Here is an 18,388-nt window from a genome sequence, read left to right as displayed (position 1 = left end):
GCTCAGTAGTGTAAGGGGCTTGAAATAATTCCAAAAATAATTGTTTTACTACAATTTGAGCAGTTACCTGCACCGAACATTAGCCATATTTCACCCACAGCATGTACAACAGGCGACTAATAACCCTGACGGCCACCCTGGTTCTTACTCGAAGCAAACCAATTGGAAAACTCTCTTCCCAGTCATGAAGGTTTATGTGAAAAATGATAGCCACAATATATGAAACAAACTTTTACTAATATAAATCCCTCATACACCCAGTTTTAGCAGCTGACGTTCCTTGTATCAAAAATGCTATTGTGTGAAAACTAAAATTAAAAACTTTTTTTTTTTTTTGCTAAAGTTTGAGCAGGCAGATCAAGTTTTGCAAAAGTAATACACTTTGTAACTTTGTGACACTTGTTAAGTTCGCAAAACATCACCTGCAAAATTATTTCACACACCGCTGCCGTTAATGTAGGTCAATAAAGGTTAATACACTGCTACCATATAACATTACAATATATGCTCCACTAACATCTTCAAGGTGCATTTCCCTGGAACAACGCAACTAATTGTGGAAATGTGGCTAAAAGAACTAGAGAATCAAACCACAAAACTCACAGTTTGTAGCCCTGGTGCTTCAGGCTTGGATGGCTAGCCTCTGAATAATGACAGAGCGGCAGCAGGATGGCTGCTCAGCCAGATTCTGTCAGCATATGCCGCTCTCCCAGGCCGCCTTCCCTTAATTTAATGTTTACACTTTAATGTTTGATGAATAGCACGGCTTCCCAGAGTGGTTAAATGATTATTGCCTTTAATGCTGGCCCTGGGGTAGAAGCATGTGTACAAATCATTAGATGAGTGGCTAACCCTATTAAATATTTAGGCAAACATCTCAAGGCAGTCGGAATTAACGAAGCAATAAACTGTTCCCAAGCAGGAAGACACTTTAGAAGCAGTATGCGAGCTCTTAATAGGCACAGGGGATCAATCTATTCTAAGCATGTATGAATCTATAATACTACTAATGTGTTATACTGATATACCTGCTTTCTCTTATTTATTATCACTAATTTAATAGGATTCCAAATTGACTGACAATTTACATTCATTACTTACAGTCTTTGTTACTAAGCGATTATCTAGGAACAAAGGTCAGAAAGGGAATGGTCTGCTGCACTTCCCTTATTGTGCCTCCTTCTACTGTAAAGGGCTACTTTCTTCCTTGCACACTGAGGCAGCATCCATTAACATAGGGTGCACTTTACCTGGTGGGCCAACTGGTCCAGGTGGACCAGGAAGGCCAGGGGGACCTTGGCCCCCGATCCCTGGCAACCCCGGGGGTCCTACGGTCCCAGGTTGTCCGTTCAGACCAGGATCACCTGAAAATAAAAAACACACAGATAAATGTATAAGGTGAAACCATGCATGGAGTCATTGCAGTTCTAGGTACGTGCCACTGGTATGCAGAATTATGCAAAACTAACCCCGCTCTATGAGCCTCATGTACTAAGGGGTTTAGCGTTTTCAAATTAGGTAAATTAGATGGTTTGCGAGCACTAAACCCCTTTATGAAATGTACTAAACCCATTTAACAATTCGGAAAAGGTTTTTGGAAAATTTTACATGGGTTTAGGAAACCATTACAAATCTAAGACCCTGATGTACAAAGATTCTATTTAGGGAATTGTAAATTGTGACAAATATTAATTTGCAATTTGCGACTACTTAAATGCAGTGTACAAAAATGGATTTGTTAGAAGTGGTTGCAATTTGCGCATCGACTTCTAACGAATCCATTAGCATTTTGTGAACTGACCTAAGTACTAATAGGTTGGTTCTCGAAATATAGATTCCTAGTGGGTAGCAATTCAACCTCCCTCATTAATATGCATGAGGTAGGTCGCAAATTGTGACCCACTACGATTGGCTACAATGACAGGCATAATGACCTGCTGGGGTCAGTAGACCACCATGTCTGTGACTGCGTTTACATAAAGCAATTTTTTTTTAATGCAGCCCATTTTTCTTAAAGGAAAACAGGATGCATTTTTAAAAAAAAGAAAAATTACAAAAATCTTTTTTGTGAGTAAGCAGTGGTCACACAGACCATTTCCTGCTTTTTTATAAACCTTCACAAATGGGAAGGGGTACCATGGGAACTTCTCATTTGCAAATGGCTTACCACCTCTTTTGAAGAAGTGGCAAAATATTTATATTTTGTGACCAAATTTCAGTCGCAAAACATTAATACATGGCTTACAAATTCAGTATCTCGAAGGAACGTCCTCAACACACCCTTTCTAAATACCGAATCTGTATTTATTCCCAAATCCAATTAGAGATTGGGAGAGATTCAGTAACATGTTATCGAATCGCTATTTGGATATGATGAATTAAAAAATGCCATTTTGCTGTCGGAAAGGCTCTAATTTTATGAAACAATAAAATTGCTTGATACATGAGGGCCTGTATTTGTAAGGGGCATGTTAAAAACGTCCCATCCTAATACCAATTCCCCTGATATGTATTATTGTTTCATAACCTAAACATGGTCGCAAAACATTAAGGGGCAGATTTATAATAACTGACGCATCCCTGCATATCAGCAGGGATGCGCCAGTTATTTTGCACCCCAGCTCCGCCATCATGGATGCGCCGCATTTATAATGCGGCGCACCATGGGGCAAAAACGGCACAGATGCGTCACGCATCTGTGCCGTAAAAGTGGCGCATTGCTGGAGTTGCGTCGCAAGCGCGACGCAGCTCCAGCAAGGCTCTGGGGTGCCCTATCTGCACAATGCTGCGTCAATCCTTACGCCTGCTTCAAGCAGGCGCAGGGTTTTGACGCAGCATGGGCTCAACAGTGACTGAGTGAAATCTTGTAGATTTCACTCAGCCACTTTTAGGAGGCGTAAATGAGGCGCAAGGGACTCATAAATCTGCCCCTAATATTTTACCACCACAGCAAAGGAGGTGGTACCCCATCGGCAAATGGGAAGGGGTCCCTAAAAGCCCCTTCCCCTTTGTGAATGTTAACAAAAATATTTTTAGCAGTAGGCAGTGGTCCTTGGGACCATAACCTACTCCTAAAAAAAGTTTGTTGAACTTCTAATCTTTTTTAAAGCACATTTAGTTTTTCTTTTAAGAAAAACGGCGGTATTAAAAAAAAAGATTGCTTTATTTAAAAGCAATCAAAAGTATGATGGTCTCCTGACCCAAGCAGGCCACCATCCTTGTGATTGTAGCCGATAGCAGTGGGTCTACTATTTTGGAGCCTACTTCATTAATATTAATGAGATAGATCGAATCATGACTCACTACGATTCTGTATTTTGAGAAACTACTCATCATTGCATAGGTGGTTCATAAAATACATACGCATTCGGCCTCGAAGCTGGGGAACTGGGTGTAAGTCTCGGCTGGGACGCTCAACATCCTGTGATTCTGGGCAGATCAAAAAATCTCCCCGTGCCTAACAAAATTAATGTGTCCATCTGTAATGCAACTTGTGCTCATGTAAAGCGCTCTGATACCTTCAGATCGAGTTTGTGCTATATAAAACGCAAAAAAAACTGCAGTAAAGCCGGAGAAAAACCTGAAATCTAAAGCTTCATTATGGGAGCACTGTTAGAAGTGGGTGCAAAACCTACCTGGTAAAATACAGATTGTATACAATATCTGGTCGGTTTTTGCACCCAGTCCCAGGTTGTGAACAAGTGCAATGGGGAAAACTGGTAGAAACAATCTTTGCAACCTTCATTTCCAAGTGGCATTCCTCTATCCCACTGCTTTTCCTGCACAATGTACTCCGAGCAGCACCTGGAGGTATCAGCATATGTAAAATTCTCAGAACTGAGGGCAACGTGTGCAAAATCTGCGATTGTAACACAGATCACCTCACCTTTCGGCAACCATCATCAACATTTGCTGGTGCAACGTTGGACCTTTGATTTGTTTTTAATAGGATTGCCATAAAAAAATTAAACTGTGAGAGAGAAATGCTTTCTGTCGAAAGATCAGACATTCTGTATGGCGCTCTCCCGCAAAGTCATCAAATGGGCTCTTAATCTAGCAAACACACTGAGTTCTCTTTTAAAATCATTCACATTCAGTGAGTGATTGCTAAAAACACCAGGAGCACTAGGAGTACCAGAAATTGAAGTCCTCCATTTGTTCCAAAGTTGCATACTGTTTGAGAAGCCTCACGCCTAGTCAGATAGTATTATAGGAGACAAGACGTGACTGCACATATAACACGATCCTTTCACCTTTAGTTACATAAATGCATATTTACCTCTGCTAAAATCGACATAAAATAGTAAAATTTGTGTTTTTATTGTGGTGAAAATCCCCCTAACCTCAACATATTCAGGATTTCTATTGGTTCCTCATAGCCCTCCTATTTTCTTAGTTGAGGCACTTCATGGCGTACCTGTGGCGTGTTGGCTTTGCTGTGATTATCTGTGCATTTTAGCAGAGCCCATAGGGTCGTTGGATGATACACAAGTATATCTTCTAGCACGCTCAATCACTTATCACACTAAAAACCCTGATAGGCTTCATTCACTCCGGAGCGCTTGCAGTCATGACTACAATTCACCTGTGTTACCCCATTGTCACTAGCACGAGCAGTCCCAACCAATCCGCCTTAAATACAACACCTACTGAAATCAGCGGTTCCCACCACGGCAAAGGCTGCCATTATCACTGTGCCAGTTGTCATCGAAGCCAACATTTACCTTTTGATCCTGGAACACCGTCGAATCCTGGTCGTCCTGGACCTCCAGGGTTTCCTGGAAACCCACTATCTCCTTTTGGTCCGAGCGCCCCTTTTGCTCCTCCTAGACCAGGTGGACCAGGTTGTCCTGGTTGGCCATATCCAGTTTCACCCTTAGATGTAAAATAAATACAGGTATTCGATAAGAATAAGCATTTATGAATGTCAAAATAATGCCTAAAACATCTAATTTATTTCTTGATTCATGATTAAATACATTTATTGTTGTTATTTTCATTATCGTTAAACAGATCAAAAGAAAATCTAGAAAAGAAGTTAGAACTCACATCTATGTGTTTAAAACACAAAACTACATAATATACGATTATTATAAAGTGACTTTTCAAAGCACAAATGGAGCAAGTATAAACACCAGATCAATTTTGCGAGGGGACTAGATAGATTAGGAGTGAGGCATGATTTTTATAAACCCACTCATCTATCAATATGGAGCCAATATGAAATCTATGCCTCATGTTCCTAATTTTAATCGTCAGTCATACCTTCTGCATTGTCAAAGGAGTTATGTGTGCATGTAAAAAGCAATGAAAATGAAGACTACTGAATTTTCCATTTCAAAGGACTTCAAATTACAGGAGTGATGAAAACAAACCTTTTGTCCTGGGAAACCGGGTGGACCCGGAGAACCATCCTGACCGGGTCTTCCAGAAATACCCGGTGGACCAGCTGGGCCAGGTGGGCCTGGGAAACCTGGAACATGGTTTATGAAAGATTGAAATGTGTGCCAACAAATCATTATTGTTCTGAAACACATACAGTCACCCTAATAACAAGAAAATAGACTGCTGGTGGTTTTCCTGAAGGCGTCAACAGGTTCAACTTTCTCCTACCCACCTCTTCGACAGACATGAGCCCACTTCGAAGAACTGACAACACCCTTGAATTTAAGGGAACCAGACCAGATGGGCCAGCTGCGAGCTGTCAGCCATTTTTAACAAGACCGAACACTACATGCTTCACAACTACTTATGCTCTGTAGCAGCCTTCATGTTTCTGAAAAAGGGGCATCACATACTGCGAAACACGTGTCGTCTTGTAATGTCAGATTGTTGGTAGACGACAAATGCAAGTGCCCGTTACTGCCAGTTTGCCACTGGAGGGAAGGATTCAGCCAACTGGGAGTTTATCACTGAAACTGTTTCTAGATGTCTGTTTACATTAAGACGATGTTAATTAAAATCTCCAGGAAAATTGGGATTCAGATGAATTCTCGGTGCTTCCTATTGTGTAGGCCTCAACCTGAGGCCAACTAAAAACTAGATCTTAGGCAAAAATTCAACACATGAAAGGTATGCAAAATGTTTAATTTCCATATTTTATTTCAACCACAAAAAGCTGAAGAACAAACGAGAGCCAAAGTTATTGCCTTCAGTGCGCTTTAAAGATATACGTGCATCTAGGGAAGGAGGGGTGTAGCATTCCAGATGTGATCCTCAAGTGAGGGGAAAACTCTGGGAATGAAGACGCTAAAGAAAGCCCACGAAGCTCCTTGATACTGCAATCTGAAGAGGATTCAATTTTGGAACGCTAATTATTTCCATGGTTGTCACTGTATTCATGTCTTTCGACCCTGTGCCAGCCAGTGGAGAGTATGGCAGCTTCAGAGCAATTCACCCCCAGGACCTATGTGCCAGGAGCCACCATGCAGTCTACTGCAGTTTCCAATATTCATCTATTGAGAATATACTGCCAGTTATTAACTTTAAAAGATACAACCTCATCTGTTAAACTATAGCACATTAAGGCAGTACAGTAAAAATGCCGTACAATTTTGACATGATCAACCCCCTATAGAGATTATATTTTTGGCAAAACTAAAGGCAACATGTATACTTTGGTAGAGTTGTAATGGGAAGTGTTAAATTGCAAACGAAACATCTCTTTAAACAGTCTTCTAAGTAACAAATTGCATTCTTGTGTCTTTCGTGCCGGTGCTGAGAGAACACGCGGTGTTATGCATATGGCCTGTGCTAAAGGTATCTAGGTGAATATATTTATTTCTGTGCTGAGTGTGATCCACCCAAGAAAAACACCTCTAATGAGAACTAGATCAAGAGATGCCTACCTTTAGGACCAGAGGGGCCTGGAAGTCCAATGCCTGGAACGCCGGCGTCACCTTTTGGACCAGTCAGACCGGGCAGTCCAGGTTGTCCCGACTGACCAGGTTCACCTGTGACAAATATTTAAGCATTAGTGTGAGGGGGCTTGTGTGGTCTTGGCATCATCAGCTTTGAGCAGTTTGTAAAATTGAATGAAAAAACAATGCTTAAAAATACAAACAGATCATTCGGTGTTTTGGGGACACTCAGGAAAGTTGTGAATATTCTGTCTTACCGTGATGGAGCAGCAGTAGTGCCAGTCTAATGTCTCTGTCATCAGTTACCTTCTGGTTTGAGCCACAACTATCTTATTAAATGTACTGTTCAGCAGTGCCAGACGCCCAGTTTGAACAGTAAGTGCAAGCCCTGGTAACATACACTTCTGCTGGGAGTTCCTAACAGAAGGACTGACCAGAGCACAGAGCACCCCAAGACTGAGTCCCTTGCATCCCACTGAAAGTCGATCAGCCATGGAGAAAGACGACAGATCATCCAAAAACGTTACCCATGCATACGGTGCTGCTGTAGGTCTTCAAAGATCTAAACTTGAAAGGGCATAAGGGGCCACGGCCCAGTTCCTTCCCTATACTCCTAAAACCTGAGTCACAACAACAGGGGCGTCGTGAATCCCCCTCCCCCGCCACGCACCCCTTTCGCTTTAGCAGCTAAAGCGGGGTTGAAGTTCTTGATGGACATCTTCTGTCTGCAGCTCGGCAGAAAAAAAAGGCTCTAATTAACGTGAAAGAGTGGGTGGTTGGCTGGTTCAGTAAGTGAAAGGACTGATGGATAGATGTGTGAGTGAAAGGGTGGTTGAATGAATGAGTGAAAAGATGGCTGTAAGGATGGATGAGTGAGAGAATGAATGGATGTGTGAAAGAGGGTGGTTGGATAAGTGAAAGAATGGATGAATGAAGGGAAGGGAAGGGAAATGGATGGATGAATGAGTGAAAAGGTGGGTGTATAATGAGAAAGATGGACTGATTAATGAAAGGGTGGAAGGATAGGTGGAGTGAAAGAGTAGATAGATGGATGGATGGAATGAAAGGGTGGATAGATGGATAAGCAAAAGGATGGATGGTTGGATGGATGAGTGAAAGCATAGATGGATGGATAAGTGAAAGGGTGAATGGGTGGAAGGATAAGTGAAAGGACGGGTGATTGGATGCCTGAGTTAAAGGATGGATGGATGGATGATTGAAAGGGAGGATGGATGGAGTGAAAGGGTGGGTGAATGGATGGATAACTGAAAGGTTGGATGAGTGAAAGGGCAATGGATGGATGGTTGCTTAGGCTTGGAGATGTATGCATAGGTTTGGATATGGATGGGTGGGTGGATGGATGGAATGTCGAAAGACTGAATGACAGATGAAAGACTCAATGGATGACAGAATATAAAGGTGAAATTGTGGATATCACCGGGTGGACGGAAGGATGAAGGGATACATGCTTGGATGGAAGAGACAAGAGAGCTGCTCTGGGAAGGGTCGTGATGACTTGCTTTACTTGCTTGGTGCCATAAGAGCTTTGGTTCGAAGTGGGGGAGGGGCATTTTAATTTTCTTTGTTCCAAATTGCACAAGGAGCTTCATTTCCTTAGAAAAAGGAGCTCCTGCAGGGCCTAAATAATTTATTTCACTTTTTGGATTGAATGGCCCAGCTGGAGCAGCTGCATTTATATTGTTTTAAAATGAACGATTTAGTTCAAAATATTTCACTGAAGTTTACAATAAAAGACCAACAACAAATAATACCGAAAAAGTACTAATCACTAATTACAAGGAAAATCAAGAATCACAAGCGAGCCTTAAGTACCTAACTAGCAGAATGCAATAAATAACGGAATAACATTAAGCTACCGATGCCGCATCTGAAAAGTAATTAGTAATACAACTAGTCAACTGTTAGCAATGAAATAAAGATGATCCATAATCATGAGGAATGACAGATGTAATCATTACGAATTGATCAGGATGTCAAAAATGAAGTCATTGAATGCTGCAAGTCAAGGGTGGTCTTGTCCCTCCAGCCCAGCAGGGCCACAAGGCAACGCGCTCCCTCTGCATCCACTCCATGCAGCCCCCAATCATCTCACGCATGCATTTATTCCTTTAAAGATCTTGTAAAGCATTCCTCTCCCAGCTCTCAGAACGACTGGAGCTGGGAGAGGAATGCAAGACATCACAACCATGGCTACATCACAGTGGTTATATCATAGAAGTGACAGCCACGTTGGCAATGAACAGCGCAAAATCTATACATTTGTTCAAGAAGACATTGCGCCCGATTCACAGAACTAACTTAAGACAAAATCCTAAACTTACTACTTTTGGTATTCACAGAAGTTAGGATTTTGTCTTAAGTTTGTCTTAAGACAAACTTAAGACAGACTTAAGACAGACTTAAGACAATTTTAAGACAGACTTAAGACAAACTTAAGATAGACTTAAGACAGGCTTAATACAGACTTAAGTTAGGATTTTGTCTTAAGTTTGTCTTAAGTCTGTCTTAAGTCAATCTTAAGTGTGTCTTAAGTTTGTCTTAAGCTTGTCTTAAGTCTGTCTTAAGTCTGTCTTAAGTTTGTCTTAAGACAAACTTAAGACAAAATCCTAACTTCTGTGAATACCAAAAGTAGTAAGTTTAGGATTTTGTCTTAAGTTAGTTCTGTGAATCGGCCCCATACAATATTAAAGGAGAAAGACAGAATAAGTGACACTTTATGGTGTTGGTTGACAACTGAATCTGAAATGATCTAAAAATGTTCAAGCAGAAATCCAGCTTAAGACTGCCAGTCTGTCCATATAAAGTGGAGAATAGGATACCTTTTTAGGTGCCTTCTGAACTGGAGTCTTCTTTGGTTTTCCCTGGTTGATGAAGGGATTTCCAGAGGGGAGCGCCCTGTATATGGATAGATTTACTTCCAGGTACTTAAAGCTTTTTGGTGGTTGGACAGCCAAGAGGTTTACAGAGGAGGATCTCAAGTGCCTCAGTGAGCCTTGAGTGAGGACTCAGTGAGGACTGAAAGATCTTGGACAGGCAGCGCATGGCCATGAGCAGAAGAATGTAACCCACAGAGGTTTAACATGAGATCTCACTTTAATACGAAGTCAATGTAGAAATCTTTGCACCTGAGGCAGCAAATTTGCCTTGCTGCATGATTCGGAAATGTTTGCAATGTGTCAAGCAAAGTGTTAGGTAAACAAGAAAGGATGCTGTTGAAGTAATCCAGACAAGATGGTACTGTGGCAAGAACTAACACAATCTGTTGGGGAAATTAGGGGACAGAGAGGATGCTCTGGAGAAGACATAAATGGTAGAACAGACATGTGATGACTGAGATCACATGGGGTGGGGTATAGTGATGGTACTATCAAACATAACAATTAGATCGCGGACCCTTTGCACTTGGTTTGGAAGAAGCCCCATCATTGGCCAAGAGCAGAGAGGGCAAGGCTTGATTAGACACACAAGCAAGATTGCTATATTCTGACCATTCAGGCAAAAACAATTGTGGTTCCCCCAACCTTGGACTTGTTTCGAGCAGTCTACAGTGTGATGATGTACCCCCTTATCTTCTTTCAATGGATTTGAGTATTACCCACACACATGCAAATGCTCTTGGTGTGAGCAACCAATAGAAGGCAAAGAGAAATGGGAGTGTGGAGTACAAGTAAGAATCTTACTTCCAGCAAGATCCTACAACCTTACCGGTCCTACCTCTTCGAAGAGAGCCCGATTAATTTCACTACTTGAGCATGATGGTGGCGCACATTACTCAGAACCATTTACAATACAATATCCTCAGAATCGTCAAAGACCCCCACTCCTCCACTCAATTCTGGAATACTCTTCCTCTCTCCTCATGAGACGTGTGGCCATATAAAAAATGGTTCGCCTGCCACGCTGCCTCTACTGTATCCACAACTCGCATGATGGTATCCCCGCGGCTGTCTTTCGTCAACTGAATACCCTGCTCTCCTATCTGATAAGGGTGGGCGGACATTCCCGAGTTCCTGAAGACATTCTGTTCCACCCGCTGGCGGAGGGGGGCTTGTCAGTCCCAAATCTGGAGCAATATTACCTGGCCTCGCAACTAAAACACGCATCACACTGGTTCACAGAGGGGGATAATTGGGAGAAGTTGCTACTTGACACCTCTAGTACCTTCACATTACCTCAGATTCTGATGGCAGGATGGAGAGGGGTAGGGTTACATGCCACTCCTGGTGAAACACACTACAGTGCTGAGGGAAGGTAAATTCAAACTGATCTTGAAAAATGCCCCATATGCCAGGGAGTTTACATTCTGGGACCTACCGGCATTTAGGGCTCTCACAAGTTTACTGGATATGTCCTCCTGACGGGAAGGTGGGCGCAAAACCTTAGAGTTTTTATTCCCTAACAAACAATTCAAATCCTTTGAAGCCACACAAGATAGTTTTAATTTGGGAATGGGACACTTCCTCTAACACGCCCGCCTCTTGGCTATCGGCATAGAAATCTGGACCTCTTTCCCAGAGTCCCTACCCTCTCCACACACCTTCCAGGTCCAGCTGGAGATGGGAGGAGGGCGTCAAATGGCCACACACTTCTACAAGGCCATGTCAGCAGACAGACTGCATGTTCCGACCCATGCTAGAGCGGCCTGGGGCTAAGAACTTCGACTACAACTTGAGGACACATAGTGGGCAAGAATGTGTGGCCTGGTACAGTCCATCTATAGCAACGCTAGATTCAAGCCAACGCACTTTCACTTTGTACCTCGGACATATACAACACTGTCCATGCTACACAGAATAAACCCTTCTAGGGCCCGTTGATGCCCCTGTTGCTGCCACCCGATGGGATCTTTTCTCCAGCTCGCTTGTTACTGCTCAACAGTTATTGCCTTTTGGCTGAGGGTGGCAGAGAGAGCAACGGCGATGGTGACTCTCCCCTGTCCGGTGGACCCAATTACTTGCATCCGCCACAAAAAAGGTAATTAAATGGCTTTGAAATTTTAGCATTTACTCCTTGTCTTTGTCAAATGGTGCCCTGCTACCACCTGGTTGGGCACAACGGCCCACAACTTGGGGCGCTGGGAGCACGAGTGGCCGAATGGGCGGTAGCTGAAGATTGGAGACTGAAAAAGTGCAGAAGTGATGGCAAACTGAGTGAAGACCTGGATGTCTGGGATGGATGTTGCCTGCTTTCCTAGACCCATCTGGCTCACGGCAGGCCTCTGGGAATGAAAGTGAAATTTCCTCCATGTCGACCTCTGCTTAGAGTGGTGAGGCACCAATGCTCCCATATTGCTAACATACTCTGTACTGCTTGCTCGTGGTTGCCAAGGATTATCTATTACCCGATGTGTATTGTATTCTTACAGTATGTATAGTGGATTTAGTACTGTACCACCCTGAGAATAGATTTCGGATGGGAAATGTTTATTGATAACTCATTGTCTTTTTATATGTGTTGATGATACCATTCACCAATAAGGAAAATGCTACTTACCAGTATGCATCTGTTTTTGGCATGTAGAGCTGCAGAGATTCACACTCTGTGCATAGATCGCCATCTGGTGTTGGGCTCAGATGCTTGCACCTTGTTGTTGTCCTCAGATTGTTTTTCGCCATGATGGGAAATGGAGTTTGTAGAAACAGAAAAGATGTCCATTTGACTGTGTCTAAGTAAGATAACACTGGAACAGATACAGGTTCTGGGGAGGTGGGTGGGTGTGTGAATCTCTGCAGCTCTACATGCCAAGAACAGATGCATACTGGTAAGTAGCATTTTCCGTTTGAGGCATATGAGCTGCAGAATTCACACTCTAGTGCATAGACTGTACAGCAGTGTTTCCCCTAGCGGTGGTCACCTGTATCAGTTGCAGTGGTTTGAAAAAGTGTCTTAAGAACAGCCTGGCCTACAAAAGCTTGTTGATTTGCCTGCACAACTACACAATAGTGTTTGGTGAAGGTGTGTGTGGTAGACCATGTCGCTGCCTTACAAATGTCTTCTAGGGGAATGTTCCCTAAGAATACCATGAAAGCCCCTAGTTTGCGTGTTGAATGTGCTCTAGGGGGAATTGTTAAGGTGCGTTTTGCTTTCTGGTAGCATATTTGAATGCATTTGACTATCCACCTGGCAATTCCAGCTTTGGAGATGGGGTTGCCTTTATGAGGTGGAGAGAAAGCTACAAACAGTTGTTTTGTCTTTCTAAAGGCTTTAATCCTGTCTATGTAATAAAGTAAAGCTCTTTTGACGTCAAGCGTGTGAAGAGCTCTTTCCGATACCGAATCGGGGTTTTGGAAAAACACTGGTAACTCTACTGATTGATTAAGATTAAAAGCAGAGATTACTTTGGGAAGGAATTTTGGATTTGTCCTAAGAACCACTTTGTTACGATGTATTTGTAAGAATGGTTCTTGTATGGTTAAAGCCTGGATCTTACTTACTCTTCTGAGAGAGGTGACTGCAACAAGGAAAGCTACTTTCCATGTAAGGAATTGTAATTCGCATTTGTGTAAAGGCTCAAATGGGGGACCCATGAGTCTAGTAAGAACAATGTTTAGGTTCCACACCGGAGAGGGTGGCAGTCTGGGTGGAATTATCCTTTTAAGGCCTTCCATGAAAGCTTTGATAGTGGGTACTCTAAACAATGACAAATGTTGTCTGTTTTGTAGGTAGGCGACAAGAGCAGCCAGATGCAATCGTATAGATGAATATGCCAGATTGCATCTTTGTAGATTTAGCAAATAATGTTTTGAATTGAAGCATCTAATGGTTCAATTTTGTTGTTATTGCAGTAAATGACAAATCTTTTCCATTTAGCTGCATAGCAAGCTCTAGTAGTAGGGCGTCTGGCTTCTTTAATAATGTTCATACAGTCGGGTGGGAGGTTGAGGTAACCGAACTCTAGGATTTCAGGAGCCAGATCGCTAGATTCAGTTTTGCTGGATCTGGGTGCCTTATCTCTACATGGTTCTGCGTGAGCAGCTTTGAGGAGAGACGTAATTTTTGATGTGGAACTACTGAGAGTTTGAGTAGTGTTGTGAACCATGGTTGCCGTGCCCATGTGGGAGCAACCAGGATCATCTTGAGAGACTGGTGTTTGAGCTTGCGTACTACTAGCGGAATGAGCGGGAGTGGCAGAAAAGCATACGCAAATCTGCCTGACCAGTTCATCCAGATCGCATTGCACTTGGACAACGGGTGTGGAAACCAGGCAGCGAAGGTTGGACATTTTGCGTTTGCATGTGTGGCGAACAGATCTATGTCTGGCTGGCCCCACATTTGGAAAAAGGATTGAAGAACTTGCGGATGAAGTACCCATTTGAGTATCTGTTGAGTCTGATGACTTAATAGATCCGCAATCTGATTGTTCACTCAGGGTAGATGTTCCGCCAGAAGATATATGTTTTGTGGAATGGCCCATCCTTATTTGGTTTGCGTTAGGTGAGACAATTGCAAAGAGTGTGTTCCTCCTTGTTTCTGTATGTAATTCATGGCTGTCATATTGTCCGTGCAGACTAGGACAGCTTTGTTGAGGAGATGTGTTTGGAATTACTTTAACGCTAGAAATATTGCCAATAGTTCTAGTTGATTGACGTGGAGCGTATTTTGTTGGGTGGTCCACCTGCCCTGAATTGTGTGGTTTAGGAGATGGGCTCCCCAGCCGGTGAGTGATGCGTCTGCTGTTAGCACTATCTGTGGAACTGGCTCTGGGAACGGCCGCCCTCTGGAAAGATTTTGTGTGTTCCACCACTGCAGACAGCGATAGGTGAGGCTGTCCACCAGCACCAGATCTGTAAGTTGACCTTGAGCTTGGTTCCACTGACGTGCTAAGCATTCTTGTAAAGGGCGCATCTGAAGTCTTGCGTGAGGTACAATGAAAATGCAAGAGGCCATCATCCCTATGAGCTGCATAAACACTTGTGCTGGAAGAGAGAACTGGGGTTGAAACTTGGTGATGAGAGTTTGGATACTGACTATCCTGGCTGGATTGGGGTATGCTAGGGCTTTGGAAGTGTCTATTGCGGCTCCTAGATACTGATGTAGGTAGGAGGGCTGAAGGTGTGACTTGGTATAGTTTACTGTAAACCCCAAGTTGTGTAGCAGTTGAATGGTTTGATAGGTATGGCGCACACACTGGTTGTGTGACTTGGCTTTTATGAGCCAGTCGTCTAGGTATGGAAATACATGGATTTGCTGCCTTCGCAAGTGCGCCGCTACTACCGCAAGGCACTTTGTGAATACCCTGGGTGCTGTGGTCACCTCAGATATTTCCTGTGAGCAGGGTGTATGGGAATATGGAAGTAGGCCTCCTTGAGATCTAGTGTGGCAAGGAAGTCGCCTTGCTGAAGTAGTGGAAGGACCTGTTGAAGAGTGATCATGTAAAAATGATCTGACTGTATGTAGAGATTGAGAGGTCTGAGGTCCAGTATTGGCCGTAGAGTACCGTCCTTTTTGGGGATTTAGAAATACAGGGAGTATACTCCTGTCCCTTGATGCTGTATGGAGACTGGTTCTATGGCATGCTTTTGAAGCAGTGAGAGAAATTCCTATTTGAGGAGTGTCAGATGTTCCGTGGACATCGGACGCTGCTTGGGTGGCATGTTGGGGGGAGTTGCAGTAAGTTCCAGGCAGTAACCAAACTGGATAATTTGTCTTACCCACTTGTCTGTAGTGATGGAATTCCAGACAGGTAGGAACTGTGAGAGTCTCCCTCCGACCGGAGTGGGATGGTCGGGAGAGAGTGGAGGAAAGTCACTGTTTATTAGTGGGAGAGGCGCGAGTATTGTTGTTACCTCGGCCGCTACCCTTGTTGTTATTTCCTCTGTACCCACCTCTAAAATATCCCTTATTGGGGGATGTTTGTGTGGTGTTTTTATAGGAGGAAGCAGCAGTGTCTGCACTGATGTTTTTGGATGCTCCTCTATAGAAGGAGCGTCGAAAGGAACCTCGTGTGGATGGAGACTGTAATGCTCCCCTGGATTTAGCAGTCTCTGTGTCCTTTTTTATTTTTTCAAAAGCTGTATCTACAGCTGGGCCAAAAAGTTGTTCCTGATTGAACGGTTGATTAAGGATAGTTGTTTGTACCTCCTGTTTGAAACCAGAAATGAACAGCCAGGCATGTCTTCTTAGTAACACACTAGTGTTGATGGATCTAGATGCGGTGTCTGCTGCATAGATGGCACATTTAATGGATGCATTTGTTATTAATTTGCCTTCTTGAATCAAAGCGTTGGCTTTGGTTTTGTATTGATCAGGTAAATGCTGCATTAGGCATTCAAGCTCGTCGTAATGAGCCCTATCGTACCTGGCATGTAATGTCTGCGCATTGGCTATCCTCCAGTGATTAGCTGCCTGGGCAGCAACTCGCTTGCCTGAAGCGTCTAATAATTTGGACACTTTTTGTCTGGAGGTTGAGCATCACCGGAGGTCAGAGAGCTGGCACGCTTTCTAGCGTTGGTCACCACTAGAGAATCTAAGGGAAGTTGATCTTTGATGTAGGTGGGATCATTTGGGGCGGGTTTATATTTTTTATCAATTCTACGATTCAGAATTCTAGCCCTTACTGGGTCTTTGAATATCTCTGGGGCATGTTTAATGACGCCTTTTAACATGGGTAAGGTTTGTACTGTTTTTTGTGACTGTGCAAACGTGTCCAGTAGGAAGTCTTCCTCTGTGGGGTCTGAATGCATTTGAACACCATGGTACTGGGCAGCCCTATCAATGAGCTGACTAAAGCCAATATTGTCATCTGGGGGAGATGGCTTTCTTGGGTATGCATCGGGATCAGGAAGGTCTGGAGGATCTACTGGGTCATTATAGTCATCCCATGTGTCCTGTGGCACGTCTGTGTCGTCATCAGGGTCAGTGAGAAGGGTCATTATTCCCTCCCCCAGCCCCTAAATCATCATCATCCTGTGGTGGTGGTGAGTATGGAGGAAGTATGGAAGACTTTGGAGGAGAAGAAGGCTTAGTAGGAAGAACAGGAGAAGAGGGTCTTAAAGGTGAAGTGGCACAGTCTCTTTTCTTTACAGGCACATCAGGGATGTGTGGTGTGTCCAATTTCCACTTCTTGTGTGGAACGTTGACAACATGGCCTGTCTTGGGGTCCACATGTAGAGTTTTCTGTTTCAGATCGATGGGATCCGGCTGAAAAAGTTCTTCCTCTTCGGTAACCGCTTTCGGGACGATTTTTTCGGTTCCGAGCGAGGTTTAGATTTCTGCTCTGGAGCCTTTGAAGGGGTTTTTTGATCCTTCGGCTTTGGTGTCGAGTCGGAAATCTTCTTCGGTTCTGAATGCTTTGGTTACGGATTCGAGGCCTTTTGTTCTTTGGGTGCCGAGGTGTTCGGTGCCGATGGCTTTTTGGGAACTGTGGGAGTAGGATGAGCTCCCGTCTTTGGTGCCGATGGTATCTGGGGGGCACTGATATGTGGCTTACTCGTTGTCTCCGGAGCCGAGCGGGAGGGCGGGGCTTCTGAAGCTTTGTTTGGTCGCGACTGGGGCCTGCAGGCGAAGTCTTGACCTGTGCGTTCTTTTCTCGGGGAGGGTCGGGGCAGGGGCACTTGTACTCACCCGTTGACCTGGAGTGATGTGGTCGTCGTAAATGATATCCAGATCCTCCGAATCCTCTGCCTCAGGAACATCGGGGTCTTCATTAAAGATGTCTTCTGGCACCGGTGCAGCTCGTTGCGCCATAACGTGTCGTCGGGCCCGGCGATCACGGATAGTCTTTTTGGAGCGGAAGGAGGCGCAGGCTTGGCAGTTTTTCTCCTCGTGCTCGGGCGAGAGCAGAGGTTGCAGACCTTGTGTTGGTCGCTGTGTGGAAATTTAGCTCCACACTGGGGGCATTTTTTGAATGGAGTCCTTTCCATTAGCCGTAGGCCCGAATGGCATCAATAGGCCCAGCGGCCTGCGTCGACAACCGGAATCAAGTCTTTTAGTAGCGCGTCGAAAAGCACTCGATCGAAAACAATACCGTCAAGTTTGATATGCTGTGCGCGTCGAAAAGGTTTGGATAACACGGTACCGAACCGGAGCATTGAAGTTACATCCGAATCCGATGGCGGAAAAAAACAATCTGAGGATGAAGTCGATGCCCATGCGCACTATCGTCCATGGGAGGAGTCACCTATCTCATGACTACAAAAGACTTCTTCCAGGACAACAACAAGGTGCAAGCATCTGAGCCCAACACCAGATGGCGATCTATGCACAGAGTGTGAATTCTGCAGCTCATATGCCTCGAACAAAATGTTTACAAACATCAAACTTACTTCCAAGTATGGTAATTTTATCAGCAAAAGAAAGACATTAGGTTATAGCAAAGATGTTTGCTAATACCTTAGAGACTGTAAATAGTTAGTAAAACATTATTTGGAGAAGTTCTTTGCTTCATTTGACATTTCTTGTGCTGAAAGTCTTATAATCACAGGGGCAAATTCTACAGAACAGTAAGCGAGCTGGCAGTTGAGATTTGGCTCCTCATCTCAAAATATCTCTAACCTTGCCTTTCCGGA

At 43.8% G+C, this 18,388-nt stretch overlaps 1 protein-coding gene across 1 annotated transcript in view; it reads right to left on the bottom strand.

The window, feature by feature from the left end:
- COL4A5 (collagen type IV alpha 5 chain) overlaps nucleotides 1-18,388 on the bottom strand; it is a 589,146-nt gene that overhangs the window by 254,292 nt on the left and 316,466 nt on the right. Inside the window, exons 27-30 of the mRNA XM_085608164.1 lie at nucleotides 6,849-6,953; nucleotides 5,376-5,473; nucleotides 4,725-4,875; nucleotides 1,251-1,364 (exon numbers count right to left, since the gene is read on the bottom strand). Coding sequence (XP_085464290.1) covers nucleotides 1,251-1,364; nucleotides 4,725-4,875; nucleotides 5,376-5,473; nucleotides 6,849-6,953 — 468 coding nt within the window. The remainder of the gene's footprint in view (nucleotides 1-1,250; nucleotides 1,365-4,724; nucleotides 4,876-5,375; nucleotides 5,474-6,848; nucleotides 6,954-18,388) is intronic.

The sequence above is a fragment of the Triturus cristatus genome, chromosome 5_2 (genome assembly GCF_964204655.1).
Source record: "Triturus cristatus chromosome 5_2, aTriCri1.1, whole genome shotgun sequence".
NCBI classification, from domain to species: Eukaryota; Metazoa; Chordata; class Amphibia; order Caudata; family Salamandridae; genus Triturus; species Triturus cristatus.
The sequence above is the reverse complement of the archived record's forward strand: the minus strand, read 5'-3'. Positions and strand labels throughout refer to the sequence as shown.